General features: G+C 47.2%; 2 protein-coding genes across 8 annotated transcripts in view; both read right to left on the minus strand.

The window, feature by feature from the left end:
* Positions 1–12,363, minus strand: part of STOX2 (storkhead box 2) — a 180,463-nt gene that overhangs the window by 7,025 nt on the left and 161,075 nt on the right. For all 7 annotated transcript variants that reach the window (XM_087724536.1, XM_087724537.1, XM_087724538.1 and 4 more), the window contains one exon: positions 9,928–12,199. In XM_087724536.1, coding sequence (XP_087580662.1) covers positions 9,928–12,199 — 2,272 coding nt within the window. The remainder of the gene's footprint in view (positions 1–9,927; positions 12,200–12,363) is intronic.
* On the minus strand, positions 522–6,022 carry LOC148043879 (uncharacterized). The gene is made up of 3 exons (XM_087723819.1): positions 4,804–6,022; positions 2,614–4,721; positions 522–537 (listed from the first exon to the last, which is right to left on the minus strand). The coding sequence occupies exons 1-3, from the start codon at positions 6,004–6,006 to the stop codon at positions 522–524; spliced, it is 3,327 nt and encodes a 1,108-aa protein (XP_087579945.1). The 5' UTR covers positions 6,007–6,022.

Raw genomic sequence — 12,363 nt, forward strand, 5'->3', positions numbered from 1 at the left:
GATAGATGAAAGAGTCTACAATTTTTTTGCTGCAAAGTCACTCCCATAAGTGTGGCAAATGTTAGACATACATGAAACCTTAGCACTACGAGCAGAATCAGAATAAATTCTATACGTTAAGGAAATAAACTATTTATTTCATTCCATATTATATTGTTGTTACAGAATGCAGCCTTTTGTGCAGACTTTACCATTTCCTATTGTGTCTGATTTTACCACTTGTTGAGTGTGTGTGTGTGTGTGCGTGTTGATTTTTTTAAAAATATACTAAATATTCATAACTCTTTCTAAAATTGACTTTGAGAATTAATCTACAATGATACTTTATAAATATGTAACTTTAAAAAAAACCATGGAGCTAAAGATGCTAGAACACTTTATAGTTAAAATGTTTTTTTTTTAATGTTAGAATTGCTAGATTTATCACTTGTCATTCAACTGGGAGAATCAGTGTGTTAATACTGCAGGTGAACTGTGGCATCTTTGCATTTTGGACTGTCTATCCAAAGATACAGTTATCCTCAATAAGCTGTGTCCCTGCATGATTGAACAAAAATAAGAGGAATTAGTGTTTTATTATAAGTTCTCATGTAGCATAGAGGACCCTATAGACTTTTCAAAATAATTTACTATATTTCTAATGTTAGCCCTTTCCCAGTTTTATATGTCAACCGTGTCCTGAGCAGGCAGCCTCAGTGAGTCAGCGAAGCTGAGCAGGCATGCTCATCCCACTCAGCCTCTGGTCTAACCATTCTGGTTTTGGAGCATTTGGAACAGGTGGCTTGGCTGAGGGAGGTAGAGGGGAAAGGGCGTTGGTACTTACCTGATACGCCTCTTCTCATAGTGGGGGGAGGAGTATCCAGGATGGGTTTGACCTTATCCTCTCGTGATTGGTTTGAGTCAGATAAGCTCTTTGGGCTCCGCCCCCTGGCAGTGAGCATGCCCAGTTTTATGACGAAGAACTCTCTCCGACTCGTTGCATCATTCACTCCAGACTCTTGATTCAGTTTTTTTGCTTTTATTGTCTTCAACATCAATAATTAAATAACAATATAAACAATGAACATAACACTTAGTTGTACAAACATAGTCAGGGAGGGACTGGATACTCCTCCCCCCACTATGAGAAGAGGCGTATCAGGTAAGTACCAACGCCCTTTCTCCATAGTGAGGGGGGAGGAGTATCCAGGATGGGACGTACCAAAGCCTGCACGTCCCTAGGGAGGGAGATCCCTGAGGCCATATGTCCCCCTCTCAGGCCTGTTGAGGCACGGGTCCTGCCCTGTGAACCGCCTGCAACACCCTGCGGCCGAACGAGGCCTCTGCCGAGGCAAAGGAGTCCAACTTATAGTTCCTAACAAAGGGAGAGGGGGAAGCCCACGTGGCTGCCCTGCAGATTTCGGCCAGGGATGCTTGTGTGGCCCAGGCCGTGGATGTGGCTGCACTCCGTGTGGAGTGGGCTGTGATATGATTTGGTGTCTGTAACCCCTGCGATTGGTAAGCAGTGGCAATGCAGGTTCGCAACCACCTGCCGATAGTGGTGGAAGTTACCTTATTACCCAGGGATCCTGGTTGGAAGGAGACAAACAGGGCTTCGGATTTCCTGTTTGGCCTGGTTCTCCTGAGGTAAATCCTCAGAGCCCTCCTTACGTCCAGAGTGTGCCACTTCCTCTCCAATGGGTGAGAAGGGTCTGGACAGAAGTTGGGCAAAATCAGTTCCTGGGCCCGATGGAAGCAGGAGCACACCTTGGGAATGAAGGATGGATCCAGCCGTAACACCACCCTATCTTGGTGAAAGACACAGAGATCCTCCCTGGTGGACAGCGCCTGCAGTTCGGATATCCGCCTGGCGGAAGTGATGGCCACCAGGAAAGCCACCTTCAGGGTCAGGAACTTAAGGGAAACTGTTTGTAATGGCTCAAATGGGGCGCCCGTTAGAGCGTCCAATACCCTGTGTAAATCCCAGGAAGGGTACCTGTGTACCGTAGGTGGTCTGAGGTTGGAGGCCCCCTTAAGGAATTGCCTGACCATGGGGTGGTGCGTCAGGCTCTGGTTTCTGCCACACAGGAGAACTGATGAGATGGCTGAGACCTGTCTCCTAATTGTGTTAGGAGCTAACCCTCTATCCAGGCCCGCCTGGAGGAAGTCCAGAACCTGAGGTACCGTAGCCTGGATGGGGTTGAACCCCCGGGAGTTGCACCAAGAGTCAAAGGCCCGCCAGGTGGAGCCATAGATGCGCTCTGTGGAGGGCCTGCGGGCGGCCTGGATAGTCCTTATCACCCTAGGGGAGAAGAGGTCTTTCCTCAGGATGCTCCGCTCAACCGCCAAGCGGTCAACTGGAGCCATTGAGGATCCGGGTGCTCCAGCGCCCCCTGGCTGAGGGAGATCCTCTCCTGGGGAATTCTCCAGGGCCTCTCCACTGACAGAGACTGGAGATCTGCAAACCAAGGCCTCCGGGGCCAATGAGGAGCCAACAGAACCACTTCCGCCCCCTCCTGAAGGATCTTCCGTATGACCCTGGGAATCAGGGGCAAGGGAGGAAAGGCATACAAAAGACCCCTGGGCCATGAGCTCCGCAGAGCGTCCGTCCCTTCCGCCCCCCGTGTCCGGTACCTGGAGAAGAACCTCGGGAGCTGAGTGTTGAGGGGAGTGGCGAACAGATCGACTTCCGGGCGCCCGAAGCGCTCGGCCACCTCCTCGAATATCGCAGGCTGTAGCCTCCACTCTGAGTTGTCCACCTCGGCCCGGCTGAGCCAGTCGGCCCTGGTGTTGTCCACCCCCGCTATGTGTTCTGCCCTCAAAGACCGGAGGTTCTTTTCGGCCCACTGACCCAGACGTTTGGCCTCCTTCATGAGGGCCCTTGATCTTGTCCCCCCCTGTCTGTTTATGTGAGCCTTGGTGGTGATATTGTCTGTGAGGACTAATATGTGCTGGCCCCTGACCGAATTCTGGAACCGTAACAGAGCCAGGCGGACCGCCCTGAGCTCCAACCAGTTTATGTTGTGAGTCCCTTCCGCCTGAGTCCACTCTCCTTGCGCCATCTGAGCCAGCAGATGGGCACCCCACCCACTCAGACTGGCGTCCGTCGTTACCGTCAAGCGGTCTGGTGTCCAGAAGGTTTCGCCCTTTGTGATCGCTGGGGATGTCCACCAAGCCAGGGAGCGGGAGACGTCTAGCGGGAGAAGTACCTTGGTCTGCGAACAGCTCGTGCGTCTTCGCTGGAACGGCAAGAGGAACCATTGGAGATCTCTGGTGTGGAGGCAAGCCCACGGGACGATGCCAATGGCGGAGACCATGGTGCCTAGTAGTTTAGACAGAGTGGCTAGGGACACCTTGCGCTTCCTGGCTATCGAGGAGGCTAGCTGTCTAAGCGCTATCTGTCTGTCGGGTGACAGGAAGACCATGCCCGCCTGGGTGTCTATTCTGGCTCCTAGGTGAATCAGACTAGTAGAGGGGTGGAGGTGACTCTTGGCTAGGTTCACTGTAAACCCATGGTCCCTCAGGACTGTCATGGTGATGTCTAGGTCTTGCAGAGCGCCCCTAAAGGAAGATGACTGCAGGAGCAGATCATCCAGATAACATTGGATGCGCACCGGGACCTGTCTCAGGTGCGCTGCCAGCGCTGCCATTACCTTTGTGAATACCCTCGGGGCCGAAGACAGCCCGAAGGGGAGGGCCCGGTACTGATAGTGGTGCCCCATGTAGCAGAACCTGAGATACCTACGGTGATCCTGGGCAATGGGGATGTGCAGATAGGCCTCAGTGAGGTCTATGGAAGTGAGAAAGTCTCCTTGTCTAACCCCCTCCAAGATAGAGTGTAGGGAGTGCATCTTGAACCTCCTATAGCGAATGGAACGGTTCAGGCGTTTCAAGTCAAGGATCGCTCTCCAGCCCCCAGAGGCCTTGGGGATGACAAACAGGATGGAATAGTGCCCCTGACCCTGTTGCTCTGGAGGCACTGGCTGGATCGCCCGGATCTCCAACAGGTGTTGGATGGCTTCCTGCATCAGCAGCCTCCGGGTCGGGTTCTTAGAAACCGGACATATCCGGAAGAAGCTCGGGGGACTGGAAAGAAATTCGAGTGAAAGGCCATGCCTGATGGTCTTCTGCACCCATCTGTCAGAGGAGGTGAGGTCCCAGCGGTCAGCAAAGTGCGCTAAGCACCCCCCAATGGGGAGAGTGCTGGACCTAGCTTTAATATTTGCGGAAGGAGCGCCCCCCTCCGCCTCCTCCGCCCCCTCGAAAGGGCCGCTTCTGTTGCCTGCCTCTTTGCTGTCTGTCTGGGTACCTCTGTCTAGCAGGGAATCCCCCTTGATACTGCCTGCCTCCTGAGAAACCTGCCTCTGACCCCCTAAGGAAGTCCTGACCCCGAAAGAAGGAACCAGAGTCCTGACCCCGGGAGTAGGAGCGTCTGGGGTATGGAGTTGACCTGAAGCTGCCTTTCTTCTGGGCAGTGGCGAGGACCTTCCTCTTGTCCTTGTTCTCAACCAGGAACCGGTCCAGAGCCGAGCCAAAGAGGGAGTCCCCTGTGAAGGGGGCTGAAGCCAGGCGCCACTTGTGACGAACCTCCACCTGCCACTGTCGAAGCCACAGCAGCCTGCGTGATGCCACCGACGATGCGATCGCCCTGGAAGCGAATCTGGCTGCAGCCAGGGTGGCATCCGATGAGAACTGGATGGCCGCTGCCAGCCTGTTGATGTCCTGATGTGACCGGGCATCTGCTATGGGGGTGCGTTGCTGTAGCTCCTGCAGCCACAGCAAGGAAGATCTGATGATGAAAGAGGCTGTGGTGGATGCTTTCACAGCCCAGGCCGCTGCTAAATGGCCCCTCTGCAAGGTGAGGTCTGCCTTCTTGTCCTCCGCCTTCAAGGCATCCTCTGGCTCCCCAGGCATGTTGGTGGATGTATGAAGAGCCACGATTGGATCATCTATGGTGGGCTGTGCAAGTAGCTTAGCCAGCTCTTGGTCCACATTGAAGAACATCCTGACTGAAGAGGAGGGTGATGGGCCCTTTGTAGGAGATGCCCATTGGCGCCTTATCAGGCCTAGGAAGGTCTTGGGCGTAGGAACAGTGTCTGCCTCGATGGCCTGCTCATCAAAGATGTTCTCTGCTGAGAGGCCCTGGCGTTGGGGTGTGGCCTCCGCTGCTCTGTTGCCTAGCTTGACCGTTGCCTTGGCCTTGAAGAGCAGGGACTCAAACAGTGAGGGCTGGAACAACCCAGTGAATGTGGGTTTAGGAGGAGGCATGCCTTCATCCTCTGATAGCTTGAGTTCTCTGATCTCGCCTTCCTCACTTTCATTGTCACTGTCCTCCTGGGATGAATCTGAGGAGCTGTGAATCTCTTCCTCCTGGGCCTCTGGGAATTCAGGGGCCCTGGGGGTGGGGGGGAGGGGGGCCCCCTGAGGCTGTGGCTGCTGGAATGCTGCAGCCATGTATTGCTGAAAAGCCTGCATCATTAATTCTTGGAAGTTGGGGGCTCCTGTGGGAGGCGCTGGGTTGGGGCTGAAGCCCCCCTGAACAGGGGGCGGGCTGCCCAAAAGGGGAAAGCCAGTAGGCAAGGCTGCCCCCACAGTAGGGGTGATAGGGGATTGCCACCCCTGAGTGGAGCCCCAAAGCCCCGAGGTGTCTATAGGGATCCTTGTTGGCAGGGCTGGATTCTCCCCTGAGCCTCCGCTGGATAAGGGAGTGCCTGAATTTTCCCCCCCTTTGCCTGGGGCGTTCTGATGGCTGGCTGCTTGGTTGCAAAGTCTCTCTAAAGCCTTATGCCTCCTCCGCTCGTATTTAGAGGGCTTGGGGGGCTTGTGACCCCTCCCTTCCTCTGGATCTGCCCTGGGGGAAAGGTGCTTGGTTTTGCATTTAGCCTTTCCTCTTCCCCCCCCTCCTCGGGCAGTCTCTGGGGAAGCCACTGACCTGGGTGCTTGTTCTTCTGCCCCTCCGGTGGGGCTGCAGTCCCTGCTTGCAACTGCCTGGGATTCTCCTTCCTGGTAGTTGCTGGGCGCCGCCATTTTGGACCACGTGGGTCCTCCCGGTTTCAAAATGGCGCCGACCGGCTTGCAAAGGGGCGCGAAATTTAAAAGTGCCTGAAGCGAGGCTTGAGCTCCTGAGAGCTTGCCACGTGCGCTCCCAGCCGGATTCTCTTCCTCCTGCCTCTCCTCCGATGCCGCTGTGGCCAGGAACAGCTTCTTCGGATTCCTCACGATCCTCTGGCCACGTGGAGGCAGCACGGGCGCTCCAGGGCGTTTGAAAGCCCTGGTTCGTCGCTCAACCCTTGAGGGGAGCAACGGAGCGCTCCAGCGACTTACAAGCCTCAGCGGTTGGGGCTGCCTGCTAGAGGCTTTTGCCCTTTCTCCTGCTGCCTGGTCAAGCTCCTCACTGAGAGACTTCGGATCTCCTCAGTGTCCAGGGCAGCCTGCCGCCCCAGGGGGGCTAGTGGCAGTTCCAATCTTGCAGGAGGAGGCTGTGTATGAAGCAGGGAGGCAAACTCGACGGGTCCAAATGAATTTTCCTAGTAAATTCCTGGAGCTCTCGAATGAGCAACTTCTCACGAAGGTTTTGAGTCAGAAAACTGGGCATGCTCACTGCCAGGGGGCGGAGCCCAAAGAGCTTATCTGACTCAAACCAATCACGAGAGGATAAGGTCAAACCCATCCTGGATACTCCTCCCCCCTCACTATGGAGAACAAGGCCATGCAAGCAGTATCTGGCGCGCAAGCATGGACAGCTCCACTCATGCAAGAGAGAAGCCTTTGGGGTACCTCAAGTGTGGCTGTAAGTGCTGGACACTTGTGCAACTGACACTGCAAATGCTCACTACTTGTGTGAGTGGGACTGCACATGCATTCGCCCACAACTCACATGGCCCAGTTGCAAGTAGGCCTCAGCCCAGTAGTGGGCCATGGCTCACAGATTGGGGGCCCCTGGTTTAGACAAATGCAATACTATTTGGTATTTGTCACATGCTAGAAATTATTGTAATAATATTATGTTGAAGAAGTGTTAGAAACCTGTACAAAAATATCTATGCACCACTGACAGATTTTTCTTCCGATCAAAAATGTATTATCATATCTGTAATCATGACTGCATATGAAACAAACTGAATGGTTTACTATAATGCTATATGAAAGAATAAATTACAGAACACTGCAAAGAAATTTAGTCTGTAGTGATAAATATTTTAATTCTATATGTATTTATATTGGTGCTATGTAGGGGAAGAGGTCCACCCTATGCCTTTGTAGAATGGTGTGCTTAAGGCTTGGGTTTCTCACTACTCTTTTGATAGGAAATTGTTGGGTGAGATCATTCAATGACATAGGTTGTGGTGTCATCAATAAGTGATGATACCCAGTTATATGTCACTACCCCTAGTTGGTCAAGGTGATGCTGTGAAATGCTAATCTAGTTTTTGGAGTCTGTGAAGATTTGGATGGGGAGAAACAGCTCCAATTAAAGATTAGCAAGTAAAATGGCTTTAAGGTTTTGGCTTCGCAAGATCTGGTAATGTTTCATCTTTGATTCTTGATGGGATTGTACTTTCCGAGACAAAGCCAACTGATCCTATTCCTGGACAGAATGCCCTTGCTTATGTTCTTCGCTTATTTGTGTATTCTTTTAAGCGGGGGTGGGTGGGTGGGTAGGGTTTTTGCTACATCCCACATCAGCTGCCCATAGTAGTTAAATTGCAGCAAAGAAATAGACAGGTATGAAAGAGCATATAATTTACTAATGTTGACTTTCCAAGCTAACATCCTCCATACATGTCAAATTTCAACTGTAATCACTTTAGGATTAAGACTATTAAAATAATGTAACTGTTTCATATAAAGAGCAATGTATTATTCAATGTATGTAAGTATCTGTACCATATTTTTCTTTAAGTTTAAGAAAAAATATATCTGGGATGTTTGTTTCCTATAAAGCCTCTGGAGCCTGGGGAGGGCGAAAAATGGCTTTAAAAAAGGCTGAACTCAGCTGGCCAGTGCAAGCATGCGTGCTGGCCAGCTGACAGGGCAACGCCTTGTGTGCCCTGACAAATGGCTCCACGTGCCACCTGTGACACACGTACCATAGGTTCACCATCCCAGCTCTATATACAGTAGATCTAAGCTAGCTAGAGAAAGATGAAAAACTTCTACTTTAAATAATTGTGCTTTTAGTCAAGTTTAATACATGTAGATTAACTCCATAAGATATACTAAAAATCAATGCTGTTAAAATATCTAATGTCAATTGAAGTGGTAAATATTGATTGCAACTTCTGACTGACCTGACTGTTCTCCACTGCTATTGAAGCTGTTGAGTTAAAGATACTATCAAGAATCAAATATCCGAATAGTACAATTGGAGAGATACAGTTTTGACTTGATATTAATACTTTGTAACCTCTAACTTTCTTCTAGAGTAGAGTCTGGCCATTAACAACCAAAGTCATCTATCTATGTCTGTTTTCCTCTACATTATTTCCTTTTCCTCTACATTATTCCCTAGGACTGGAAATGACTAGCACATATGTGCGAGAGGAACATTTACCTTATTCCCTTCTGATATAATTGAATGGGCCGATTTTGTACTGTTCTAAGAATTGCCCAAAAAAATTGCAGGAAAAAAAGGAAGAAAATCATAACCTGTCAATACTTCATGCATATTTCTATTTTGCACATAGTTTTGAAAGTGTCAGAAATTTCCAGGAAGAGATGCATAATATGGATAAATCAGAAACATAATTAAAGGAGGCAAATGTATCACATATCTAGGAAAAGAAGAAACTCGGCAAAATCGCTTTGTAGAATATGGTATAGCTGCAAATTTTAGTTTTAAGTGCACAGCTTTTATTTTAAAAATAAATACTTCTCATAACTCCCTTCAAAGATGGTGTTTGAAACTCTGAAGGCAATATTTGACGACATTAAATAAATTTGCAAAGGTTGGAATGAAAGGAACTCTATTTTCTAGTATTGTTTTCTCTTTGTTTATAATAGCAATAGGGACAGAATAAATCTAAAGTAAATAGTTTTATAACTTTCTCCAACCTATTTATCTTTAAATAAAGCTTCCATCATAGGAAAAATATAGAACATTTGAAATTCTATAGTATTTTTCAATTCATTTTAGGATAAAATTATTTTAACTCTGAACCTTTATTACCACTAGTGGACAGAGACAGATAGGTACTTTATTTACTGCAAAACAGTAAATAGTATGGCTATAAAAACATCTCAAACCTTTGAAGTGATGAAGCAGTTGCATTCTCTAGAATGCCTGGCTTCAGCAATAGTCACCCAAAATATGTCTACATGAATATACAGAACCTGCTCCAACACTTCAAAAGAAGGGTGCTTCACTTGCACCAACATGGTTTATATATTAGCTTTATGTTAAGCCTTAACTCACAGTGAAACAATAATTTTAGCAATAGGCTGAATCTATAATATACAGGCATCTGAAATGTATGATTCTATAGCCAAATATAGCAAGCATCTGTAACTGAAGTGAAGTTAAAATCTTCCAATAATGGGAAGTTAAGCTACTACAATATAAATGTTTTTCTGAAAAAGTCTGATTTATTATATGAAGTCATAGTTTAATTGTTTAGATGACTGATATCAAGCCATTGTGTTACAGATTCTCCTCAAATCAAAGACCCTAAACCAGTGTTTCTCAACCTTAGCAACTTGAAGATGTCTGGACTTCAACTCCCAGAATTCCCCAGCCAGCGAATGCTGGCTGGGGAATTCTGGGAGTTGAAGTCTGGACATCTTCAAGTTGCCAAGGTTGAGAAACACTGCCCTAAACACTGGCTTAAGCTGTAGGAAACCTGTAACCAAAAGCATTATAAATTTGCATTATTTCCATGAGTTGTTCATGGTAATGAGATATTACATTTAAAGCTGTTTAAAATTAATGTTGCCAATTTAAAATCTTACCGTGGAGAATTGAATCCACTGTCAACTGTGATGCTACTGCTGTCCATGCTGTCCAGCCTTGCTGAATGTGTGGCTCTCTGGCTGTTGCTGTTTTCCGTTTCCTTTGGAGCAAGTAGAGTGAGGTTCTTTTCAAATTTCCTTTGCAAGTCTCTTTCCTTCTCTCGCTCAAGAAGCCACTGCATAGTGCCCACATCATCCCGATTCTTCTCTTCCTCTGTATTCTTATTAGTCCCTTCCTCAGAGTCGTCGTCATCAGAGACATTGTAATAATCAAAAGCTGCTTCTTGGTTTCCAGCTGTTTCTTGCTGCCTCTGGGGAATTGGTATGACTTGTGTGACTGAGGTTACCATAGCTTGTTCAAGTTTATCACATCTGCTCGGCAAAGTTTCAGAAGGTGTCTTTGGATGAGGTTTTAAGTGCGGCACATTAGGTTTGTGAAAACTGTTGACAGATAGAGTGCTGTGGAGAGGCTTAAAAAGTGTGTCTTTACTAAAGATTTCTTTCCTCTTATCAAGGCTACTGGACTCTGTGCTATGATGTTGAGCTAGTCGGCCATTTGTAATTACTTCAGCTGTCTGACTTGTAGCAATTGGCCCACTACTATTACTTGGCCCTTTAGGTGACTCCTCTCTATGAACTCCTGGTTCTCTAGCTAAGTGCTGTGACTGTCTTTCTGAGGGAGAGACTTTTTTCGTACTGTCTGCCAAAGTCACTGGATCACTGTCATCTTTGTTTTTTCCTAAAGGTGAAGGAGCTGTGAGTACTGTTTCACTGGAAGTATTACACTGAAAATAATCGTCAATGGCTGACTTTGTTGTACAAGAACTGAGTTCATTATAAGGTGGTAAGTTCTCAGTTGGTTTGCTTTGTTCTAACAAGGTACAGGAAGTAGGAGTTTCTGCACTGCCAACAGTCTTTTCAGGTTTAATTACCTCTTTGTAATTTACAGATGACAGAAGAGCCCTTTGATGACTAAGTGATTGTGAAGGCCTTAAGGTGCTATCATCTATATATGTCTGACTGGTTGCTTGGTCATCTTGGCTGCAAGCTTCAATTATGTCTTCAGGGGTACCTAAGGAAGCAGTACCCAGAGGTCCTTTTGAGTTATCCATAGATCGAGATCGTTCCTTGGCTTTATTAGATCTCTCATTTCTTGATCTTCGGTCCTGTGTGTGGCTGTGGCTTCGATGGACCTTAGAATGGGAGCTTCCTCTTGAAGGTTCAGGAAAAGGCATTTCTGTTCTCCTTTTGGCCAGTTCACCAGATACATCCCATTCAGGTGTCATAGGAAAATGAGACTCAAGAACATTAGGACTGCTGTGCATGATAAAGTTTTCCCTTTTGTGTTCTATTATGTAGCAGCCTTCCCTTGGGGACCTCATGAGAGGATCATAGAAATCATATTCCCTTTCACCCGGCACTTCTAAATGAGAACCCTCTGAAGGATCTCCTTTAGAGATTCGAGTTTTGCTGTGCGACCGAGATTTTCCATGAGATTTTCTATGACTTCTACTCTTTTTGCTTCTCCCGCTATGATGAGCTGATGATCCAGCCTTGCTCCTTTGAGCTTTTTCTTCTTCAAGCTTCTTCATTAGTGCAGTGTGCCTCATGACATTTTCCACAGTCAAATCAGGATTGATACGCCTAATAATCTCCATTTCTACCTCCCTCGGTATAGTGGTAGGAGTATCTTCATCCCGTAAAGGCCATTCTTCAGGAGGAAATTGGGCAGAAAAATTGGCCAGCTGTTTTGTCTTATCTTTTTTGAAACTCAGTCGAAACAATTTTAGCCCAAATTTTTTAGACTGCTTTTCTCCATCTTTAGGCTTTGAAAGTGTCTCTGTTTTGTAAGAAAAATTTACAGTACTTTTACTTTTTTCAGTGGGTGGCACCTGGCAAAGAGAAGGGGGGCAATAAGAGTCTTTGCAGTCTTTTGTTGATTTCCTCTGTAGAGTTGATGCATGCATGCTATGCATGTCTTCTCTGCAACAATGGCAAGAGTCGCAATGGTTTTTAGGTAACGTTCGATCTCTTACACAGCCCGAGGTGGAAGGAGTTATAGTTCCTTGCTGTGGAGAGGTACACTGAGACCTGTCAGGTATCCTCTCGTCCAGATGGTACCATTTACTGTTAGTTCTTATGAGAGAAGGTGTTATAAAATAAGTCTGTGGGGTCACAATGAAGTAACCATCTGGAGTTGGGTATATTTTTCTTTCTCGTACAAGCATGTTTAAGGTATGACGAAGGATTTCAGGACTTGGAGTTGGAACACCTAAAAAAAATAATAATGTGAAAATATATCCCCACTAGTATATATATGATCTATAAAAGTGAAGTACAACATATAATTATTTAACAAATTACTTTGATATGAAGATGTCAAGCAAAATATTTTTGGAACTTTTTCCTGGGTATCTGAGTGACCACTGCCACTTT

Source organism: Thamnophis sirtalis, unplaced genomic scaffold (assembly GCF_051295495.1).
Source record: "Thamnophis sirtalis isolate CommonGarterSnake01/CBP01778 unplaced genomic scaffold, rThaSir2_p1.2 scaffold_10, whole genome shotgun sequence".
Taxonomy (NCBI): Eukaryota; Metazoa; Chordata; class Lepidosauria; order Squamata; family Natricidae; genus Thamnophis; species Thamnophis sirtalis.

What these genes read in the sequence shown, in the direction of transcription:
- LOC148043879 (XM_087723819.1), bottom strand. Translation starts at nt 6,006, where the DNA reads ATGGCGGCGCCCAGCAACTACCAGGAAGGAGAATCCCAGGCAGTTGCA. An exon ending in ATTTAGCAGCGGCCTGGGCT is followed by an intron (nt 4,722 to 4,803) that starts GTGAAAGCATCC and finishes GCACCCCCATAG; the next exon opens with CAGATGCCCGGTCACATCAG.